The sequence below is a fragment of the Strix uralensis genome, chromosome 4, assembly GCF_047716275.1.
Source record: "Strix uralensis isolate ZFMK-TIS-50842 chromosome 4, bStrUra1, whole genome shotgun sequence".
NCBI classification, from domain to species: domain Eukaryota; kingdom Metazoa; phylum Chordata; class Aves; order Strigiformes; family Strigidae; genus Strix; species Strix uralensis.
Window position 1 is genome coordinate 98,274,956 of NC_133975.1, and position 24,810 is coordinate 98,299,765.

General features: G+C 37.7%; 1 protein-coding gene across 6 annotated transcripts in view; it reads right to left on the reverse strand.

Moving 5' to 3' along the window:
• Positions 1 to 2,420: 2,420 nt before the first annotated feature.
• The window catches only part of SCG5 (secretogranin V), a 32,208-nt gene continuing 9,818 nt past the window's right edge, over positions 2,421 to 24,810 (reverse strand). For all 6 annotated transcript variants that reach the window (XM_074868167.1, XM_074868170.1, XM_074868166.1 and 3 more), the window contains exons 3-6: positions 17,865 to 18,014; positions 14,801 to 14,913; positions 9,230 to 9,283; positions 2,421 to 5,503 (exon numbers count right to left, since the gene is read on the reverse strand). In XM_074868167.1, the coding sequence (XP_074724268.1) occupies positions 5,408 to 5,503; positions 9,230 to 9,283; positions 14,801 to 14,913; positions 17,865 to 18,014 (413 nt within the window). In that variant the 3' untranslated portion in view covers positions 2,421 to 5,407. The remainder of the gene's footprint in view (positions 5,504 to 9,229; positions 9,284 to 14,800; positions 14,914 to 17,864; positions 18,015 to 24,810) is intronic.

Sequence of the window (24,810 nt, forward strand, 5' to 3'; positions counted from 1 at the left end):
TAATGGTCTGTAAATGAGTGACACTGGTTGGGGAAGGAGGGAGAGTTTGAGGCTAGTAGCACACATTATTTTTCTTTGTGCTTTCTCCTTTGCCTCACTCAGTTTACAATGAAGTTTAGCCACCAACTCCCACGACTGTTTTTCTTGGACAGAGAGTAGGATGAAGAAACACAGTGATTAAATGTAAAAGACACCCATGCATTGCAAATAGGAGCTGGATTCCTTGTGTTTTGGTAACAGGAACTATAGGAAAAAATAAAAAGAGGTGACTCAAGTCTACCTAATCTTTAAAGTCTGAAGCCATTCTAAATTTCTACCACCTCTGATCCCTTCCCCACCTCTGCCCCACATACAAAAACAGACCTTGTTAGTCAAACAGGAAATTTTTTTAAGCTCTTTTAGTTCCGACTGGTAATGCTGCTGCCATGACACTCACATCATTTAAAGTTTGTTATGCTCCCATGTGTTGAGCACACGGCTGGCAGCTCTTCCAACTGTCAGGATCCATGTAAGCACAGCAAAGCAGTTAGCATCAGAAATAAAGCAAACATGAGCTGATACTACATACTTCCTTCTCATGGTGAATTAGGATGATGAACTGGAGTTCAATGCCATTCTTCACCTAACAGCAAAAGGCTTGAGTGTGGTAGACCTGGACCATGCATGTGCTTGGAAAATGATTCATTTGACCCTTTAATTGCCTCATATTTGGAAATATTGGCTTAGGACCCAATCCTGTGCCAGTCAGACATATTTGAGGTTCATGGGGCCCTTCATGATGGCAATTCCACTCTCTTCTTCTAGATTTCCTTTTAGTTTTTATTTAGTTTGCATGTAAGTAGGTCACTGTCAGTGGCTGCGCACTTCAAGGGAGCTTGTCGTCTTTGCTTATGGTTGGAACCTGCCTTTGGCTCTAGGCACCACAAACAGGCAGACCTTTTAAGGGACACAGTAATTCTTTACTTAAAAAGAAGACTTATTATTTGAGATAATTCCTGAACATGATAGTTATTTAAGATTATTGAATGTAATTGCATGACTTCAAACAAAACTAAATTTTTAAGTGTATGCATATGTATACATGTGGCAACGGATTCGGTATGTTCGCTTTGCTTTTTGTTGCTATTGTCTTTTCTTTAAGGCATATCAGATTGCCATTCTATTTGTATCAAGCATGGTGGAAATACAATTAAATCTAACTGTCAATTCCACTAGCCTGAAACCTTTGATTCAGGTGTCTCAAAATTGATGATAATGTTCTCTGATTCCCCAATAGCCTTGATAGCTTCTGATGTGGATGGAGAGGTACCTTAAATTTTACCTATAGCACACTTAGCTAATAAAACAGTGAACAAGACACTCATCCCCCCTGTGAGTCATGTGAAACTGTACTTTCCTTGTACCTTTTAAATTTTCATGTGGTCATGGTAGCATCTTCTGAATCTGTGTACCTTCCCCTTCTCCCTCCATAAATCAAGTCTGTGACTTTGCCTGAAAAGTTATCTTTGAACTCTTTGTCATAATGATCCAGATATTCCAGACTTGCATGTAAAAAATAAGAACTTGCATAAAAATTAATTCACAGGACAAGTGTTACAGCATTACAAATGAGGTAAGATGGTTTAGTGAGCTTACCAGCAAAAAGGCCAGAAGATTCCAAGTTTGGTTTGTGTTGGTGTTGTTATGGGCTTTTCCCAACAAATTTAAATGTTCAAAAATTAGTTTTTGTACAGCATGAAAATGAAAACAAAGCCTTTTCAACACTTTCACACCGCAACTGGTTAGAGGCCTGATTTGAGGGCATGGACTCAAGTCTCCATCATCAAAAAATACTTGTCTTCATCCCCAACTCTTGACATTTGGAAACAAAGATTCCTGTCACTTTGTCCACAATGAAGCCAAAAACTTAACTGAGTTGGTAGTCATCTTTCTGCCTGTGTCCTTCCTCAGTTTAACAGATGAAAATACACTTCATATTTTGGTAAAATAAGCTTCAGATCAGATTTACTTACAGTCTTGTAAGTGACTCTCGGGACACTGACATCAGATTCCCAGAACTAGTTCCAAGTTTCTTTGGTTTGCTCATGAGTTGCTGAATAGATTAGTGGCATGGTTTTGTTAGGTGAATACAAATGTGCCAATAAAAAGAAGCATATCGCTATTTCCCCTCCTAAATAATTCACTAAGCATTTTTATATTACTTTCTTCTGTGGGTTGACATCTTTATATTCTTTACTACTGAGTTTATTATAAGACTATCTTTTAAAAGGTGTATGTTAAGAGTGTGTGTGCGTATATATGTACACATGCACCCCCAGAGTAAGTTTTTTTGTTGCAATCAAATACTATAATCTGCTCAGTTACACAGTGCTTTTTTTAAACTAAGGTCATAAATATTTCTTTACCAGACAAAACCAATGTTGCATGGCAATACACTTTATTTTGTATAGCTTTTTTCAAGCACATTGTGTCTCAAATATGTCAGAGGTAATTAATACACGTGCAGATTTGAAAATAATCTTGAAAGGTTTTAATTTAATTCTAAACAACAATAGCAATATACATGCTCCTTAGTTCACATGCATCATAAATGTAAAAGGGTGATTACACCTGTAAGAGCTGAACAGCTATTTACATTCTTGTAAATCTTGGTTTGGTGGAGTGAGCTCCTAGTAAGGGGGATAGTTAGTATCTTTGTTCATTGATTCTGAAAGACCAGCACTGTGATGATTCTTTATTAAAAAATACATCTACGTGTTTGGACTGTTGTTGGAGCAGAGGAAGGACAACTTTTTTTGCTTGGTTTTGGGTTTTTTTTAATTAACATGGGACTACCAATACCAGTACAGAAAGGCAGCTCTGCTATGAAACTGAAATTAGAATAATTAATCTCATTATCATGGTGTAATACCTATATTTTATTAAAATTTCACAATAGTGCTGTTGAGTCTTCCTGGTGAAACACTCAAGCTGATGTACTCAGCAGATGGTTGCTCACCACCATGTGTTTGATTTCTTCCAGCAGACAGTTCCAGTAAGACGCATCATTGTATTGTACAGTGTAAAGGTTTTTTTTGCCTGCATTTAAAGACAAAAACATCTCTTAAGTTGTGCAATTTTTCCTTCGCTTGCTCTGTGCAGTTCTACCATAGACAGAAGGGCAGCTCCTCAGGCCCTACCAGGGTGACAGGCAGCCACTGGGGATCCCTGTGCTGGTCAGCTAGCAGCACCGGATTAGCACATCCCCATACAGGGGGTGTAGTGAGCTAAAGTGCTTCAAAAAATCAGATGTGAGATTTCTGATACTATTAAAGAAACAATACTTGTTTACTTCTCCCTTTTTAAGCCCCCCATTTACTGTACACAGCACCTTTTATTATGTGCTGGTCCTTAGTAAAAATTTAAATAAATTGCCTTCATGGTTGCTTCATTTCTGTGATTAAAATGGATTTTTACTGCAGCTAACAAGGACAGAATATACCTCAGATTGTTTTAAAAGTGTTGATAAGACAGTTGAGTATCTGAAGAAACACCAGTTTCTTAGTAATGGAAATGTAGCCTCTGACCAGCTGGCAGCCTTGTGGCAGCACCAGCAGCTGGCTGTGGGGTTAGGTGGGAGGAACCACCGTTTCACACACTCTGGGCCACTGGGCATCAGTAGGTTCTGATCTCAGATTCATGCCACAATATATAGGTTTCTTCTGGTTTTGGAGACAACCTTTGCAACCCTGCAGCTCTCAGTACCTGTGTGAAGACGAAGCAGGAGCGCAGAGAAAAAGAGTATGCTTCAGAAGCAGAGAATGCAAGTTCCCTCATGTGAACAGCTGGATTACTCCCATCCCATTCCAGGCACTGGAATTGGAAGGAGCTCTGTGATTCACACAGACTCCTCAATTTCATATCACATGTGAGTATAAACCCCACTGCGTTGCATACTATTTAGTTTTCCAGAATCTTTTTAAAGAGGAAGTATGATGGAAGACATGATAGTTTAGCCTAGAATGTTACAGAGTTTTGCAATCTACCCATAAATGACATGACAGTACTGACCGTCTTCATAACATAAGTTACTACAAATTACTGAGTGCTGGGATAGAAAAAGCAAATGCCATACACAGTCATATTTGTGCCATCCTATTAACTTTAATCTTAGGTAGCTAGGGCCTTTAAGTTTCTGTTAGTTTCTTACCTGTTTTTTCTCAGGGGTCATCATGCCTGTCATAGTGTTATCTTTCTGTAGGACAGGAAAGGAAACTACAATTTTTTTCCATAGATTTGAAGTTCAAAGGTGTAGGCTACTGCTGTTTTCCATAATTTCAATGCCCCATGCATATGGGCTTGAAATATTTCAGATGCGCTCTGAAATTAGATAATTTCATAGTCTCATCTTTCAGAAAGGGAGAACTCAGTTTTCTGAAATATAAAGTTCTTCAATCTCCTAGGGGCAAAAAGGCAATTTAAGCTTCCCAGAGCAACTTCAAGAGCAGTGATAGCTACCAGCATTATTAGAATATCATAGTTTTGGAAGATCATCAACTGTAACGGCCTTCATATCCTGCATTTAGATTCAGAGGATGTTGACACAACATTAGTAACACAGACAAATGTCTCCATCTTCACTTATAATATCCCAGGGACACATAATTTAAGAATGTGATAATGCATAAATGCTGCTGTTACTAAGACAAAGAACAGCGGGGGAGATTAATTTCCACACAACAGTACCATTGATAAGGAAGATAGATGTGCAAGTGTTCAGGAAAGTTGTGGACATGGAACGACTAAAACTAACAGAAAAATATTCCAGTGGATAGAGTCAAAAAGCAGTTCTTTAATTTTTAAATTTGCACAGCAATAACCAAGACAAATGGGCCTCTGAAATATTTTGGAAAATGTCACTTTGCAAACCTTGTAGATTGCTTAAATGTTTATTAAAATGGACCAAAAGCCAAAATTCTCTGGGTAAAATAAATACTTTGTCCTTGCTAAGTAACAATATTTGTGAACAAAACATAAAACTATAATTTTCATGTGTCAAACACAGTAACATTTAAGATTAAATGTTGGAGTCGAATTGGGAATTTTTTTACATCTTCCTATTTACAAGCTGCTCATTAAGACCATTTACCTCACGTAGCTATTAAAATGACTAACATTTTTTAAGTTTGCTCCATGACTAAAATAAAAATAACAGAAATGTCCTTTTACCATAACTTAACGAAAAGCAGAACCATATTTTTGTTATCTAGGAGAACATACTGTTATAAATACAGCTGTTTTTCATCTACAATTATATAAATAATAAACATGCTGCCATTCACAAGGATTTTAATAGATGATTATATATAAGCAATATTACGATCTAGCAGAGGATGGCATGAGTTTTCATCATTCATTTTTATTGTACTTATTCAGGACCCTTGTCTTCATCTGAAAAATGTGGAACAGACTTCTTTGCTACAACATTATCCAGTCGCTGTCCTTGCAGATACGGGTTCACACTCTGAAAAAGTTAAAAATTATTTATGCTCATTAGAAACAAGAAAACATATAAAAGGTAACTAGGATTATTGAATATATTTATATATTTCTTATCTGTCAAATACTTGCAGACTGAAGAAAAAAAAATTGCTGCCAGGGAGTAAATCTAAAAGTCAATCAGTGTTTTGTTTTCTAACATTTTTTGTGTGCAAGAATTTAATCCAATCCACTAAAAAGAATACAAGTGAAGGAGGACTATCAAGAATATAGGACAGTCTGAATTAAACACTGCCTTTTTGCTGCACTCCTCCTTTCCTCAGCTCAGCAGAGAAGCAGCAGCAGATCTAACTCCTTAATTCTTGAGGCAGGACAGAATTTGTTAGAGAAGTACAGGTAAAGCTTTAGGTTAAATCAGTAGCCTCTGATAGACCTTATGCTGACAGGCAAGTTAGGTACCACGGTACCATTTTTGACCAAAGTCTCTTCTCTAGCCCATCTCTCCAGGAAACCCCTCCTCGCTTCCTCTCGATGCTGTGATAAAAAACGGGTGGCACAGAAGCAGAGCCAAACAAGGTTTTGGCATAGGAAATAGCTCTCCTACCACTGCCAGAACAAGGGAATGCTGGAAGGATCATCCCTGGCGAGGGTTTAACTTCACTCTGCACCATGCAAGCAGCACAATGTGAGACTGAAGATGAACAGATCCTGTCTCAAAACTGTTTGGAGATCATAGTAATGTAGAAAGCCTATGCTTGAATTTTATCTATACCAATGGAATAAAATGTATTTATTGTATTTGCAAGTATCAAGCAGTTTAGTGGAGCTTGAGAATTGAATTAAATATTATTTACACCCACTTTCTGGCCTGTTAAGAGTGTCAGTGTAAACAAAATTCAAGTATATACTTTCACAGATATAGACAAAAATTCTAGTGTGCTGTTTTTGATGCCAATTAAAATTGTTTACCTAAGGACAAACTTTGGAGAAATGCAAATTTTCTAGTATCTCCTGATTTTTGTCAGGCTAGCAGTATCATAGAAATTACTTTTATTGAGATATTTCTGTGTTTCTTTCACCAAAATGTAGGAGTTAAATACTATGGGAAAAAAAAAAAAGCTTTTAAAATAGGCATGAAATATTTATTTTTCAAATATCTCAAGTATTTGTCAAATCTCTGGAAAAGATTTGGGGTTTGTCTTCGAGTTTAAACCCTTGGGTTTCTCCAGATTTGTAGACGCTATCATACTTAATCATAACAGAGCAGCCCTTTTGCTTTCTTCTATTGTTTTTTTGAGTGTTTTGCCTGCTGCAAGTGAAAACATAAAAATATTAAGAAATGTGGAAAAATCTTTGAAAGTAAAACTAACACTAATTTAATGCTTTAAATTGTTATAAATAAGACACATGTAAATGATTTGTTTGTGTTTGTTGAAAGAAGTTCTGTTTAATGTTAATGTAGTGAAATTCAGCTGTTGCATAAACTTCTAGGAATTATTTGAAGATTCTTAGGAAGATTAATTGGCCTTTTTTTTTTTTTGGAATGGTACTTGCTTGCTACTTTTTGAAATAAAGTAGAAGAGAACGAAAATGCATACAAATTTGAATCATTCTCAACCAACAAAAGAAAACACAAAATATAATGCAAAATCTTGGGCTGATTTGACTAAAAAATGTTTAATCCTATACAGCTATGCTGAATTCAAAGCAATGCAGTTCCCGAGTACCTTTGTGCACAGCTCCGAGCCCACAGCAACGGGACTCAGTGATTACAGAAGCACTCCTGTCATATTTGGGATATCAGACTCTGGACAGGGCTATGCTCATGCATAGAAATTAAAAAAAAGGGGAGAATTGCTAGTTAAATTAGAGGTCACTGGAGGCTTCCTTGTCTTGCACTGCAAAGGCTGCAAAAAATAACACAGTAGACAATCGTAAATATATACCTTTGCTATATATACTGATTATGTGTATCTATGCTTGTATGTGTGTTTATATACATACATAGGAATATATGAATATACACACATACTTAAGAGAATATGTAGCTTTGTAGACTCAGTAGTGCCTCTGTGACTGTTGCACTGTAACTTTGTATAGACAGAACACAGTTACTCTCCATGGACAACCCAATTCTCCAAATATGACTTGCTTTAAGTTAAAATTGGAACATTCTGACCCAAAAGACCAATCGGTTGCCAAAAGCTGTCCCCTCTAAACTCTCTGTGCAGAAGGGCATGGAGAAGTGGCAGGAACTGCAGAAGCCAGGAGGGGAATCCTGTGGGCTTTTTGGTTTCTGGAAAAATACACTCTGCTGCTGACAGCTCTAGGTTACCCTTGTGCTGATAAAAGTGAAAATTCTGAATGGTTCATTAAAGCATTAGTAGTCATTACAGTATTACTCTCAAAACAATATAATACTTTAAATGATAATGAATTTACCATTAAGTGACATGCCTGTGCTAAGAAATCTGCTGCAAAACAAGAAACTGGAGCTTCACCTCCAAAATTCTGGGCTGCCCGTGGCCATGTGGCTGTCATGTCTCTCCAGCCATTATTCCTTTTGTATCTGATTACGTCAGTCAGCACACAGAAAATGTTTTTTTGTTTGTTTTGTTTTTTTTTTCCTCATGTATATATTGCACTAATCCCACTTTAACATGCTGCTCTAGGTATTAATAAATATTCCACACAACTATTTCCAGAGTAAATTCTACTTTAGAGTTAAAATCAGATAACTACCCTTTTTCCTTTTCTGCTAACAAACTCAAAAATCAAATGTAAGCTGAAGGCAGATACTAAGCTCAAGATAGATCATTAACTTACAGTTGAACAGTGTTTATTACCAGTGATGCATGAATTGATAAGAAATCAACTTACCTTCTCCCTTTCTAGCAAAGACTAGGTTTGAGAGTTAAGTAAATAAATAAATAAATCATCTTCACTTATGCTTCAGTTATTTTAAACCAAATTTACTTAATTTACAGTATAAACTGTGCTGCCATATTTTGAAAAGCTACTTTCTGGCAGAGAGCTGGACTTTTTCTTCTTGGAAAAAAAAAAAAGCAACTAAAAAAAAAAAACCCAAAAAAACAAACCAAACCACCAGCTGCAAAGCTAAAGACTTTGACTCTGCCTGAAAGTGTTTTTTTGATAAAAGGGCTGACACTACTAAAAAAAAGAGAGAAAATAGTGAGGTTCTCTGTGATACGTGGATTGCCTTCCTCGTTTCAGGGGCAGAAAGATGAGAATCTATTCTCTCTGTCTTTCAAGCAAGTGGGACACAGAGATAGGAGTTCAATCTGAGGTAAATCAAAGTATATAAGTGAATCAAATTAGATCAGCTAAAGAAACAGCTGTACTGTCATTTACATGTATGGATAGTGGTAATTAATTTTACCAGTATTTTTAGTGGGAAACTTTTAATTTCTGTTTAAAAGACATTTAATTACTTTTAAATGGTTTTATGCAAATAGCATCAATTTAAAAACACATATAAAATTTTTTAATTAATGCTCTGCTTTGAAGTGCATTTTCTGAAAGCAACAGGTTATTTAGAGAAATACATCTGGTACTTGGTAGACAGTCCTGAAGCCTGCTGTAGTAGTTTATCACAGAGATTCCCTCACTTTATGCATTATCTAAGGTATAATGCAGATTCATTAGACTAACTCTACATTTCAACAGTATGATTTTAATTCTTATTAGCTCTCTAGATGATACAGGGGCTATAAAGTATTCTGATAGTTACCCTCTTTCTTCTTTTTGGACCACCATTAATCTTCTCAAAGAGTAAATTCTTGCTCTGGAAGGGGAAAAAATGCAGCCATCAAATTCATTACAGTCTTCTTTTACAACTTTTGCTGTTAAATATTAGCAAGTTTAGAGGGGTGTGTAGTTTTATGGGAAAGATAAACCACAAATAAATATTTGGATATTCCTACTAACATTTTGCAGTTCTTCAGGAGCAGTCACAGTCTTAACAATTAAAAACCCAGTAATCTTCCCTATGTTGCACTATATTATCATCTGTGTTCAGGCAGTAAGTGCTTCAAGTACATGCTGGTATAACGATATAGACTGGATGTTCCCCATCCTGTGATACATGGTCTAAATACATATGTATTTTTAAAAAAAAAAAAAGGAAAGAAGAAAAGAGTAGGAGGGAGAGGAAGCAGGAATCCTACCTCTGGTACATCTTTCTATACATTTGAGGTGACACACGAACAGGAGCAAAAAAATTTTGCTTTACAAGGGATTTTCTGATTCCTTTTAAAAACGGCAATCAGCGTCATTCCTACTGTTTTGTTGTCTTTGCTCATTCCCTTCCAGATATCAACACTTCCCAGTGCAAAGTTCTGCTGAAAGGAATTCAGTGCCAACTCTTCCTTTGTTTAAGTAGTGCCCTCAATAAAGTTTCTAAAAACCATTTGGTCTATAACATTTTTTTAATGGCAAACCTTTTAAAAACTGCCAAAAACATCTTGGCAGAAGAGAAAGTTATGATGATGAGAAAAGAAAAAAAAAAAAACACAACACAAAAAAACCCCCCTCTGACCATAGTTTACATAAGTGCATCCACATATTGTTGTATTTCATACAAGTAGTGAATTCTAATAAAGTCTGGAATAACACACACATGCTCAACACATTTTGTTTCAATTGTGTATTATGAAGAAAAACAAAACCAAACCCTAACCTGAAAATGGAAGGAGAGAAGAATTACATGTATAAAAGCAGAACACTGTATAAACAAAGCCATTAATTCTGCTATAAACAACTGACCTAACATTGATTATATAAATAGAAAGTGTAATTCTAGCACGAGACAAATTCACCAAACACTTCTACCCTCTCTGCAGCCTTGATATGAGAAAAAACAAACATTTTCAAGTGTTACAATGAAATCTGCCAAAATTGTCTGTTTTGTACTTCACATGTTCATTAAACCTCAAATTCACAAGGCCTATCTCTTGCCCAACCTCAGTTATTTTGTCTGAGCTGTGCCAAAAGGGAACAGAGATGAAGTTGGCCAAGGGAGGCATTCTTGGCTAGTCATTTATGCAAACTCACTTTGGGAAAACTTAAATTTAACATTTTTAAGAAACCCACGGATGCGTAAATTATTCTTTTTAGGAAACAAAGCACCACCAAAGCCTCTCTTGTAAACTATTTGACCTTATACTTTTCACAAGAAGAAAAATAGTGTTTCTGAAATAAAAAGAATTTCATGACTACTGGAGCTAACACTTCTGTCACTCAGGAAAATTCCTTACAGTTGAACTGTTCCTGCTCAGGAAGGTCGCATTTTGTTTAGTCTGTTTGGGAATGTTTTAAGACCATAACTACTACTTAAGCATTATGTGGAGTGCAAAGCAAATGGGGTTATGGAGCATGAGCTAGGAGTGTGCTCGTACAGTAATAGCAATCCTGAAAATATCTTCCACTGCGTAAGAGCCTGAGCTCCATCAGCCACCAAAATTTGCCCGTGAAGTGCTCACCATTCTCATCTGTCACCTAGGAGTTGCACAGAGTTTCTCCAGTTAAAGAGACACTTCACATGGAGATGTGCTGCATGCGCATTGCTACTTTCCCTTCACTCCTGGAGCTTCCTTTGCACTGTCCTGGCTACTTGGATTAGGATACTACAGGTTGGGATTTGGGTGGGAACAACTCAGAAGTTAAAATGCTTATAACCAACTAATACCAGAGAGATTTACCCTTAGATCTTTCAGACTTCACTGAAACTTCTTTAAGTCAGTAATAATCAGCAGCTCTGTAATCTGGACCTTCACAATTATTAAACAAAACCGAAAAGGAAAATTGCATTGCAAAGTTGCACCCTTTCAGAAGGGCTTTTTTTTTTTTCCCCAGTCAATTTACAGTCTTATCAGGAACATCAAGCATGACAATTTCTATTACACCAAGCATACTACACTGAATTAAACAATATGTACGGTCTGAAATTGAAGAGGGGGACCAGACCTACCATAACCATCCCAATAATCACCACTGCCATCCAGATATTTAACAACATCAGTTGGTAAAGAAAGATGCACTTAATGTTGCTCGGAAAGATGCACTTGATGTTGCTCACTATAACTGGAGTTGAAATTAAAAAAAAAATAAAATCTGAGTGACTAGTTTCAGGTTTCCATTAAAATTAGGAAGCCAGAGACGGTAACTTCTTTAACAAGGAGTTCAACTTTGTTGAGTATTTTTATCCCTCCTTTCCATTTGCCTTTCTTTGTACTGTCTTGGATACCTCCAGTGTAGCTGACGAGCAGAACTGGCATTATTCCTACCCTTAGAAATGTTATCCATTGCTTCAGTTAAAAGAAGTGTGGCCGAAAAACATAGTTGCTTTTAATTTTCTATTTGTACACTAATGCTGGTGTCAGAAAACACAGCTGAACTTCCCGCCTCTTTTTAACCTCTACATGTGGTAGTGGTTAACACTTTGGGTTTCAATAAATAACAACTTACATATAAGTGGTTTTTAGATTTGTATTGTAAATTGTATATTGTAAACTATCTTCGTGTAAGTCTTTCTGGATGCCAACAACACTTCTTCAGACCATCTAGAGTCAAGTTGCAAGACGCAGAAAAAAGGCAGACTCAAATGCAAAGTACCTGTCTCCTGCAAGGAAAAGTCTGAACTGAGGGGAAAAAACTATCAGAAATCTTAGAAACTATAGTTGCACACTAGGGTAGAAACCTCCAAAAGTCCCTCATTTTACTACTTCCAGTGTCCCTTCTATGTTTTCCATGTATGAGGAGGAAAAAAAGGATCTTCGGGGCTGGGGAGGAGAGGGTAAGCTGTGTATCTCACTCTATACACAAGGTCTGTTCCTGAGACTTCCAATAGAAATTCCATATTGGAATTTGGATACATGGAGAGTTGTCCCAAAGACAGGAAAATTCTTCCTCTTTCTTCCCTCTCTTAACCCAGTATACATTTATCATGATTTATATATTTTTAGCTTCATACGTATGAGCAGTATTTACACATAATATTTAGCATCTACACGGAATCATACACTTTGCTGTCTACGACAGCTTCTAGACTTGTTTTACCCTTATAAAATACATCTACTATTCATAGGGTACTGCAGAGGTCCCACAGCTTTGCAAACATGAGAGTCTGTCACCAAAACAAACCAACAACCTGTTTCCTTCCCATTATTCATGAACAAGCAGGTCTTTTTTTTTTTTTTTTTCCCTGACCTGCTAACATAATTTGGGTTTTACTGTGGTTACGCTAAGGAATGCATGCTGGCTCCTTGAAAGGGCAAGTCAGTGGGAACTGTAACACTGCCTCAACCGCTCTGTGGCAGGAAAAGGCAGGGGAGAAGCTCCCCTGAGAGCTGTGAGCACACGCCAGCTCGCGTGGGTCCAGGAGACACACTGGCTCCGAGGGCTTCAGACGGTGGTGACAGCCTAGTGCCTTCACGGCATGCGGGAGTTCACAGAAACGCCGTCTGTAAATACACAGCCAGTACAGCCCCTGGTGCATTTCATCCCAGGCTCTTCCATGGGAGAAGAAGGAACAGGCTGCTAGAGGGCAGAGGGGATTTTGGTGGCTGGGGGCAGCCCACAGTTGGCCGTGTCGGTCATTTACAACCTAATCCAGATGACAGTAAGTGACCTAAAAGATCTGTTCTACTTTATCTCTCCTTTATAAAGTCTCAAACAGCTAACTTTTAGAGTGCTTTTCTGCTCTTATTTTTCCAGAGAGATAAAAATGACAAAGCCAGCCATAAAACCAGATATTGTTGTATTTATCTTTTTAATGTGTAGTAATATACAATGAGTAGGCAATCGGGGAAATTCTCCTGGACCTCAGCAGAACATTTGCTCATGCACGTTACCAGCTGTTTCATCTCTAATTAAAAAGATCTGGAGTTGGCTACGCTGCAGCTAGATATGATCACTGTTTAGTACCTAACAGTCTGTTTTAATCCATGCATGAGCAGCTTTTTCCCCCTGAATTAGTAGTGATGGATGGAGAAATGAAAAAAGGCCAGTATTCACTAATGATTACCTACCATTTGTTAAGTATATATGTTGCTGATGACAATGCAGTATGTACACTCGATTCTGAAATATTGCTATAGGCCAAAGATTTACAGAAGTGCTTTTATAGTGTTCAAAATGGTATTATGAAAGTAAATTACTTATGAATAATAAGCAAACTAACAGCATTATCTGGCATAAATAAGAAAGTTCACCATCTGGTGTTTTTAAAATTAAAACCTTTGATGGTAATTACTTAGAATGCAAGAAGAGTTTCCAAAATTTGGATTTTTGGCATGATTCTCTCTAGAAATTTAGCACTCACATAAGTAATTAAGACTATAAATCTTACACTGGTTTGATTATGAACGATGAATCATTGTCTCACAATTACAGCAGAAGAGGCTGCCAAACATGTCCATTTATCAATATATGCTTACAGAGCACTGGTTTAGGGCAATCTTAAGTAAAGTGTTATAACAATATAAAATGAGATTTCATGATTTGCTCTAGAAGCATAAATTATGATCATTGTTATTGTTTTCCTGGCGCCTGAAAATGGATTTGGGATTGAACATTTAACTGATGTAATCTAAGATTAAGTGGCAGAGCTTTCTTTGGAGCCTCTAGCCTGCAGAAATAGTCTAGCTGGAGTTATTAAAGTCCTTGTACACTCAGAACAAGATTTCTGCCCTTAGTGTAGCTCGCTGTATTTATTATATGCTATGTGTCAAATAGGTTTTCAATATAATATAGTGCATAACCCAAACAGAGGAAGAAGCAGCATCAAGTGCTCCAAAATCCTTAAGCCAGAGAGGATTCCTTAGAGCAAGTTGTCTGGACCTAGATTTTTTTAAGGTGTTTAGGCACTGCTGCACTCCATTAAGGATTTTTTAGCATCTAAGTAACTGAACAGTGAATAGTCACTGAACCTGGATAACCTTTCAAATTAGGGCCCTGTTATGTTTTGAAATCTTGTGCTAAAATCTGCACTAATACTGGTTACACATTCACTGTAGTTTGAGATGTGTTTTGTTACATTTATCAAGCATATACGTAGTTGACATGCTTTAGGACAGGTAGTAAGATGAGGATTTCTACTTTCTACTTCTATGGGCCTTTCACCAATCACAGGCATTATTTCTATATTATTAAGGGCAAGTACACTTTTTTGAGAAGTTTCCCTTAGGGTGACAATTTTTCCAGCAATAAGCACAATATTCTCCTTGTGGTTTCATAGTATCCCACACAGCAGACAATACCCAGTTTCACATGCAACAAAAATAAGCAAGCAGCATGTACTCACCCACTTGCCCATGTTGGGATAGTCATGCTCTGGATCAAAAAGGTGTTGGTGCAGCTGGTATTCCCTGCTGAACTCTGCTGTGTCTGGGGTGTTTTCTAGACACCCATCATCAACTGCAAAAGTATGGTAGAAAGCACTGAGTGCTTAGTAGCTTCAAAACACACATTACGTGCCACATTAATCAGCAAACTTCTTAAATGCAATTATGCAATTTAAAAAAATCCCAACATTTAAAAAACTGGATGACTGGAAAACCAGGTATTCTTTTCTTTTGAAAGGAGTTTGTCAGGATATATTTAAATTTTTTTTTTTTTTTAAAAAACACAACAAAACGTCAAAACGAAAAAAAAAATATTTTCCAAGCTCTCCCCCCTCCTTTTTGTTTTTCTTTTAAATTAGTGATTAAGCTTGATTTTACATAGAACTGCATGTTACTCTGATTCAGAAGGGATCCTCTTTTCATTTTTAAATGCTCACAGGAGGTTGTAGAAATTGTTTAGGCAATACTTTTGAAGCTCGTGGTAAAATGATGCTGTGAGCAAAGACAAGAGTTTTCTTCACTGAGTAGCTCCTCACAGAACTCCATTTCTGGTTTGCTACTTTGCTCAGAATGGCTGAAAACCATTTATGCCTCATATGAGCTCATAAAAATGCAATGTGGCAGAAGTTTTATGCTGAAGACATTTCTGCAGATTGGTAACTAAGCTGATGGGTCCAGAAACCTCCTTTAATCACAATGGATGGTTTTGCAGAGAGTGTCACATAGAGGATAATACTCTTAAAAATCAGTTTATGGACTTGTTACCAAAGTAAGTAATCTTTAGATTAAACAAAGATTCAGCAACTTAAGGCCAGTGTAGCTCTTGGAAAAAGTCTGCTGCTGGAGCTCCCTCTGCTTTGTCAGCATGGGGAGCTTGCAGCCCAACTTCCTCTCAGACATACCCAAGGAGATCCTACCACCCGGGGCATGATGCTGGGCATCCAGGTAGCTACATCTGCCAGAACACAAGCACTCCAGAGGACACACCTGTGGACTTTCCCTTCTGTCCTTATGTGATCTTCATGTAAAAAGATTTGCAATGGATTATCTTTTCTCCTTAGATGTGGCAAAAGTAAAGACATAACTTAAAAATAAGTTAGTTCAATGACCTGAGAAGGTTATTCTAAGTCCAACAGATCCTGCTTTCTATTTTTTCTCCTTAGAATGGGGAAAAGATTAAAGTTGCCAGTAGGAAATGGGGGAAAACTCACCATACTAGCTAACTCAGAAACCATTAGAGTTAACTACAAGCACTTAAAAATTATCCCAGTCTCAGCAGGGACAGGGTCATCTCAAGAGAGAAGCAGATGACAACAGAAATGCAGTAGAACTTCTCAGAGCATCAGTGTCTTTTGGTAGAAAACACAAAGGGTATCTGGACATATGTGTGCCCTCCGCAACTGCTAATCCAAGTGTCTTCAAGCTCAAGTGCTCCAGACTTATGTATTCCTGCTGTGGAATGTGCATATGTAGACAGTGACTGGAAAAATTGTTTTCCATTAAAACAAATCCACAGACCTGATTGAGGAAGGCCTCTGGTAATTTGTATGCATAATACAGTCACCACTTGAATTTCCATTTAAGGCTCTGAAAAACATTTTACTCTAATCCTAGTAGATAGTATCTTCACTACGACAGAGCAATTTATCTGAGCAAGCAGCACTTCCCTAAGAATTCCCCCTGCGCTCAGATCTGACTATCAGCTTAGCTAACAACTTTTATTCACCTAAGGAAGAAAAATTGAAGGGATTTTCACAGGCATTTCTCTGGATGCCAGGTTTTTAATTTATTTATCTAATCACTAACAGAAGTCTAATGGGCAAGCACAGAAGATAGAAAGTCTGTGTGTGTGAGAAAACCTAAACCCATCATTTGCAACCTGTCAGACAACAGCTACATTGAACAAAATGGAAGATTAGATATTATTTCAGAAAAGATGCAGGCATCATCACCAAATGGCCTGTAATAGAAAACAGTAAGGGAGAACTATTCACAATTTTGCCATATTTTTGAATGAAATGTAAAAAGCCTGTTTGCAAAACTTTTCATGACAAATATTTTTTTTTTTGATCAACTTTAAGCTGGTTAGAACATTTTTAAATAAGAATACACACAACTGTTTTGCATTATCCAAATAACATAAAAGAAGACTAAACAGAAAAGATTCTGAAAGGATGGCTTAGCTCACAAATAAAAAATGAGAGAAAAATAAGAGTGCTCATTCCCAGTTCCAGCTCCCAAGGCAGCCAATGGGTGTTTTACTACTACTTTCAGTACTGGAAGTCATTCCTTGGCTCAAGTAACAGGAAAAAGATCAATTCCCTTAGGGTACGTCTATATCATGCACATGCAGTGCATGTTTTACAGATCCTTCAGCAGTAGCCACCCTCCTAGCTAGGTGTCTGCGCAGGTGCAAGCAGAGGGATGCACCGGGTGTCTTGGGTACCACCCCGCGCTGGCACACCACAGCTGCACTGCTCCTCTGCCAGAGCGAGCCTGCATGCAACACCTTGGGGTATGTCCATGTCGTTTTCCATTTCTTGGCACAGATGCACCCTCAGTGAGCTATAAAGCCACATGGATTGGAGCCAAGTATCTTAAATATTGACTCACGGTCTGGGTTGGAGATCAGGGCAGACAGTTTCATTCCTCTTGGCACGACGAAAGTCTCTAAAATAAGGGTAAATCTCGTCTGTACAGAATGATAACTTTTTTCAGGGGCCAGCCTAAAAATTAACTCCCTCAGGAACAAGATGCTATCATAAATCTCACCATCTTCTACTCCGAGGTCAAGATGATTTCTTCCACCTGACGTTCTCTAGCAGTCATACAGCAATACAGAAGGTGCACATGTTAAAAAAAAAAAAAAAAATCTCATCTAAACCACCTGATTGCTCAACAGTTCTGCTCCTGGGGTAGAGAATGAAAGAGAATACCCACTGCTTATCAAGTGTCGTACTGCCTAGTACAGCGCTGAAAGGCTGAAAGATGTACAGTGAGGTGTGAAGGCTAGAGCAGAATTACCTGTTTTTCCAAGAGGGCAGGGATTTGGGGGGTCAGGATATCCTTGATCTTCACTGAAATCCTTTGGTACGTTATCTCCTGTAAGCTCGGCTACGATGTTTGGGATATTGCCATAAGGACCCAAGTGCTGGAGACCCTCGTGCGCACCACCTAGTAAAGACAATTTACACACACTGGTTTTTTTCAAGATTAAAAGTGTAAGTGCTTTAGTTGCTACAAGTAATCCAGATTTAGATTTAATATATATATGTGTTGTTATAGAGACAGAACCAAGTTTAGATTTCAAATGTCTTTCTTAGAAATATAACCCTGTGACCTAAATCAGATAACTTAGGTAATGAAAAATGAAACTAAGAAAGAAAACCAGCCACTTATCATTAATCTTAGGATTTTTTTCTTCCTTAACTATTTAAGTTATAGGTAAGAAAATTCAAAGAAAAAAGAAACATGAGACAGTAATGGAACTCAATACGTTTGCTGCACAATCATCTTCAGTCACTGTTTATTGTAGCAAGTAATAATTGAAGAAGATATGGCATGACAACATCATGGCAAGAAGACAAAGTTAATGACACTGTAGAAAGAAATAATATTATTTGCTCAGCCTAGAAATACATTAATTTATTAAGTCATGTGAGGGGACCCAAGGTATTATAGCAAATTTGATTGTATACAGCTAGGAAAATTATTTTAAAATCAAACCATTCCTTAAATGCAAACCTCAGTTTCCTGCAGTAGTGGTGAAAACTCATTAAATGAGTCCACCTTGTAGTCATTAGGGTATGAAACATCACATTCAGTGACTTTTACACCTTAATAGATCAGTTCTAGATGCAGCTTTTTATATTTGCCCTGCAGGACTCAGAGCACCATCACTGCAGGGTTACAACAGCAGCGTGCAGCAGGTGTTATAACTCAGTGGCAGAGGACACAATGATGGGCTTCCTCCTCTTGGGCAAACACACAGAGTGGTGTGCTACAGCCTTCTCCCACGCATCTCAGCTTGAGCGCCTTGCCTTTGACAAGCAGGGCCTTCCACTAAAGGTTTGGGAATCAAGCTCAAGCCATTCTCTCTATATGCCTCTCTACAAATATTTACCTGCTCCAGATCTTTTCTGCGCACATTACTGGCCAAATGCATCTACAGGCTAAAACCCAGCTGCTTGCAGAGTTTTCTAAATACTTTGTACAGCATTCTTTTGTATTTTGGACAAATAAAAACAGTTTCAGGCATGCTCTTTTTCCCTGCCATAAGACAGCCACCACACACGCTGCAGCAACAGCTAATGTAGTTACTGAGTACTGAGATGGTTGTGTGACAGCAGAGCAACATTTTTTTAAAAACCCTATATAATGAGGGACAACAACATACAGTTGACACATAAATTCCACTAACAATGAATGAGAGGAAAAGGAAGTTGAATGATTGAAAATGTGAGTTTAAGAGTGAACACAGACATGACTGTTTGGGTAAACAGCACGATCACCATATTATTACCAAATAGTCTTATTTTCAATTTCTGTAATTTTCATAGATCTGTAAGATTGGAATAAAGCTTCTGAATATGAAAGCTGCTCCAGAAAAATCATTCAAGTACTCCTGTCCCAACTTAGAAATAAAAACTACCAGCCTAAATCATCTTTTATACAGCTAAGCATGGTAAGATAACATAATCACTTTCAAAAATTTCTAACAGAAGGCAGTCTGGACAAATCTCATATTCATTTCTACATTTAGAAGTGCTAGTTGAGTCAAATTGTCTATATTTTGCAAGTAATTCGTTGGAAGCTGGTATTAATAGTACCAGAAGCAAGTTAGTCTATAAGCATATATATTGTAATTTTATTTGCATGATGAACTAAAATCTAATCAACATGCTAATTTCCCCCCTCAAGTACAAGTTTCTTATTCCATAATACAATGTTGAAGGAGTTTTACAGATATGTAACAAACATAAAAGTAACCCTATAAAAAATTTTTATCTGTGTTATGTGAGGTTTTCCATTGTAGCTGACCATGAGACCTGGTACTAAAACCAGAATAGCATTACAGACACTATGAACTTTATTATACACTTACAGCCCACAGTCAACACAAAGATGATGCTACTAAGTGTATGGATTCAAAATAATGCTATGATGATGGGGTTAAAAAAAAAAAGGCATAACATACATTTAATCTAATGTCATTTAATCTAATGTCTACTGTGTAGCATAAAATATCTCTTTTGTACTGAGCTCCTTCACATGAAGATTGATTGCATATATGTACTTAAAAGCATCAGGTTATGATTCTGCGGTAAACTACAGAACCACATAATCAATATGTGTTTGAACATCCTGTATACAATGTGGTTCACTATGGGACAATCCATCAGATAGAGGCGTATCTACACTTGTATGTGGTGCAGACCTCTTGGCACCAAAGCTCCATCCATAAAGAAAACAGAGGTACTTAGCAGGCTCCAGTGTGCTATATATACATGTAAGTTTAAACCGACTGCCAAGAATTCCCTTGACTGAGTACAAAACAAGCTTTTTATATTAATATAAAGGATTGTTTCCTTTAGGTATAAATGTCCAGGATGGTTTAAGGGTTTTTCCTTTCTTTCCAAAAGAGCTGGAGACAATAGCACCTGCTCTGGTGCCATAATTTAGCTCACTTGAGTGATTTAATAGTATTAGCAAAGCTTATTCCTTATAAACTCTGATAAATAGTGCACTCAGTAAAGACTGCAATAATAAAAATGAAATGCCATGAATGTATCGAATAGGGGTATTATGTACAGTAATTCACAAGCTGCATTAGTTTTGGTATTGCAATGTTACCGATTTGAAGAAACTTACTAGGATTAAATACACTGCAGCTACCAAGTCAAAATATTGTCATACAAACATATACAGTCAGCTACAAAAATAGCACAAGATAGGTCTCTTGAACCTTGAGGCAGAGACTGAAAGAAAAAGACAAGCCTACTAAATACTGAGGAACTTTTCATAATTTCCTATCCAAGGGAAGCATGAGAGACACCATTGTTAACTTATTTGAAATTGGACTAGTAAAAATCCAGAAGAATAGTACAGGAATACCCTTGTACTGAGAAAGGATGAGATAGATAAATGTATGTTTTTCCCATCTCTCCTTACTTGTATGAACTGGCTGTTGTGTGCCACACACTAGCAAAACAACATCTCCAAAACAATCAGCTCCCTTTCGTGGGCAGGATTTCTGGCTGAGCATGTAGTTATTTTACATCCTTAAAGGATAAACTACAAGTTTAGGTCTTTCGGACTGAGGTCAGTATTGTCATAAGTAAGCTTTGGTTTTCATTTAGAATATATGCATATATGTAAACATTTTCTGGCACTGGTCTTGAACTGTTGCAGGGTGGAAAACAAAAATGGAAAAATGCCTCTCCCCTTTCCTATAATTCTGGAAAAGTTTTTAATCATCTCACCAACTGCTGATATAATCTCAATTAGAGATACTTGGAATGACTAAAAATTCAAAGTGCACCCATTTTAGCTCATTTCTTTGTAGGAGTAATACTGTCTCTATGGGTGAGAGGACAACACAAGCACTCCATTCTTGGAGGGAAAAAAAAAAAAAAAAGAAAAAAAAAAAGAGCAACTAGTTTCCTGACAGTATTGAATATTCCCCTGATCAAACACATCCAGTGGAAATGCTGTGAGTCCACTGAAGTTCTAGTTGTCACTATCCATCTATTGGTAGTGTAAAGCACAACTGAAACAACTCTGCTCTCAGAAGCCATCCTCCACATCAAATACAAACAGGCAATGCTGCCCCCCAGAAGAGTAATTTTAAGAAAGTCAGTGAGAATGGATTTTCAAAAGTGTAAAATGATTGTAGAACATTTAAAGACAAATAATGGGACAAATTTGCCTTTCAGTCTGACTGGAACAGTTTCCCACATCACAGTGTAGATAGGGTTACCCCACTTCCAAATTCAAAAGAGAGGTAGTTTGGCCAATCTTAGCAAGGAGATACCAAACAGAATGGATCATGGAGTATCTGTTATGAGTAAATAAATTCCAGATCCCAAATTAAAGCCCTTTATAGTTAGAGAGTCATGCTAGATGCCCTAGTTTTCATATTTTTCCTCTTGAACATCATGAAGGAGATTCTTAAAGTGTCCAAGCCCTTCTTAGATGCACAGAGGAATACTCCCCGAGTAAGAATTGCACCTCTTACGATCTTGAGCTGTATGCAAATATGAACTGCAAGGGAAGCCTGGTATACCTTATCCCATTTGTGTAAGATACCTGAGATACTAATCAGAGATGCAATACCATTTTTGCTGCTTCGTAAAATCTTTGTTAATCTAGACTATTAGTTCTTATCAGTTGGAAGAATCTTCAAAATTATTTCCAGTGTGTCCTCTCTGATAGTGTGCTCTTTTTCATTACAACCTTCCATACTATCCTGCACTTCTGTCCCCAGTCATCTTGCTGTATCTACCTTTTCTGTGTCGTTGTCACATTCAAAAGTGATGTCTCATCCCTAATCAAAGGCAAGTTTGGCAGAATGCTTTCTGGTGCTCTTGTATCTTAAAATGGGACACCATTCACAATCTTCCTTTCTCCTTTCCTTTATTATCTGCAAGACTGCCCACCATGTAATCTGATTAATTCAAACTGTCAAAAAAATTCTGAATGCAAAAAATGCATTTTCATTTTTCTTACCCTTTCTAACATCACTAAAAGCTTTACAGTCCCAATGTCATTTTCCCTGTACGTCTTCAGCTAGCTTAATCCTAGAGAGTCCTATCCTGCTTGCTGAGATTGATTAAGATCAAGTGAGAGGCACCAAAAAAATTATAAAAAGGATCACATTTTCTCTATTCCACAGAAGCTGCTAAATAAGAGAATATGGAAAGAGAAAGAACATAGAACCAAGAATGGAAAAATGCAAACCTAGCCAACTTCCTTCACCATTCAAGAGCATGCCTCAGGAAACCCAAGAAAACTACAGCTATACATACTCAAGCATCCCAGATTCCAGAGTCAGCTTGTCTTCTCCTTAATGACACAAAGTTTCTTAAAACTATAAAGACTAATTTTCTTAAAACTATAAAGACTAATTTTCTTTTTCTCCGCAGAGGGACAAATTCCTTTTAGTGTGTTTTCTAAAGCCTTAAGCACACACATCACACAAATACCGACCTTGCTTTTAGTGAATAATTCCATTTTATCCCGTATTTTAATTACAAACAGTACAGATATTTAAGATATGAAATGCTCTTATTGTAAAATGGTTAGGACCAAAGTAACGCCCATGCCTCTCACAATAAGTTTATAAGAGTAGCTTATATACCATTATTATTCATTATTCAAATTGTACACACAATAAAAAAAAAATCCAGCAGCTCACTTGCTGACAGAGTGCAAAAGCAATCTCTTATGCCTCCCTTGGTTGAACCGTCCTCTAATGGACTATATTAATCTGCCCTTCAGTCTGAGCAGAAAGCTTTTGCACTTTACTGTGTGGATAAGCTTACCCTTTTTACAGACACACTACTGCCTGCAGTATGCAGCAGTAGGGCCCCTCTGCCACACCGACTTCCAGCTATCATGCCTCCACAGAGTCAAGGGAAAGCATGTCCAGCAAGCAACAGCCCCGCAGCTCCCATAACATTTACCTTGCTAATGACCAGGCGTGCGTGCAGTGCATGGCTCTGTGAAACAGCAGCAAAAGGAAGCCGGTGACCTACTTTATCCTGCAAGGAATGGGACACTAAATGTAAATGTGCTGATGAAGACTGGAGCACTTTATTCACTGGCAGTGACACTAGTGAGAGAAGCCTAGATGCTCCATCAGCATCAACACACTCAGAAAAATACTCCTTTGGCTCCTGTAATGTGAAGCGTGGAGGCACCAGAATTGTCCAGAACGGGACCACGTTTTCTGTTTACTGCTCCACTGAACTTCACAAAGTTCTCCTGTTCATTTCTCCATGCATATTCACTCAATTCCATTTTCCATGCAGATAGCTCAAAGTCCCAGCTGGTTCTTCAACGGAAGTGTTTAAAAGCTTCACATGCCTGTCTGACAGCTGCCACCAGGGCAGATTTTCTGACTCCCCCAAACCACCTCATCGTGAACACCACCAGTGTGGGACTACAAGGCTCCCAAGTCTCAGCTTTGGTGAGCCAGTATAACCTCACAACTCCAAAAGCAGAGGCCTTCCTATTCACAACTTCCGCCAACATCTCCTGAGTCAAGATGAGGTTTCTTTTGCACTTGAACAAAACTGCTGGCACACAATGAAGATGCAAGAGAGTGGTGAGATGAAGAGCCTTGCCACGTAAGACCAGGCCCAATGCTGCTCTTTGGCACTGCAACAGGGACTCAGGCCAGCGAACCTGATGTACTAAGGTTCCAAAGGGGAAAAACCAGCTTCTTCCTCCCTCCTGTTCAGCAGCTGAGAACATTCCTCTTCTCATTCATCCCTGCAGCAGCTGTGAGGGCACTGCCAAAAGCACGCACGACAGGAAGCACAGAGAGAATAGCTCTGGAAACCTCTGGAGCATGCCAGAGATCTTATCTCCTGCACACAACACCACGATCAAGAAAAGCAAGAATCTCTTCTTTGTCTAGACTTCTAAAATATCTTTTCATAGAACCAAATAAATTAAAAAATCTTTTCTTACTGCAAGTTAATTTAAAATTCAGATGCGAGCAGTGGAAATGCACATGATTTTGAGAACAATTACAAAAAGGTATAAATCCTAACTAATGTGCTCAAGGATTTATTTTATGCATGTGAAAGACAACCAGGGAAAAAAAGAAATCTTTAAAAACAAGAGCTCATCATAATTTGGCCGATCTTCACCGGCAGATTTTTAAATACTTATGGACCGTATTCCATTGCTAGATAAAATTTTACCGTTTCATATTAAATTTCTATATACCATCTGCCAGCAC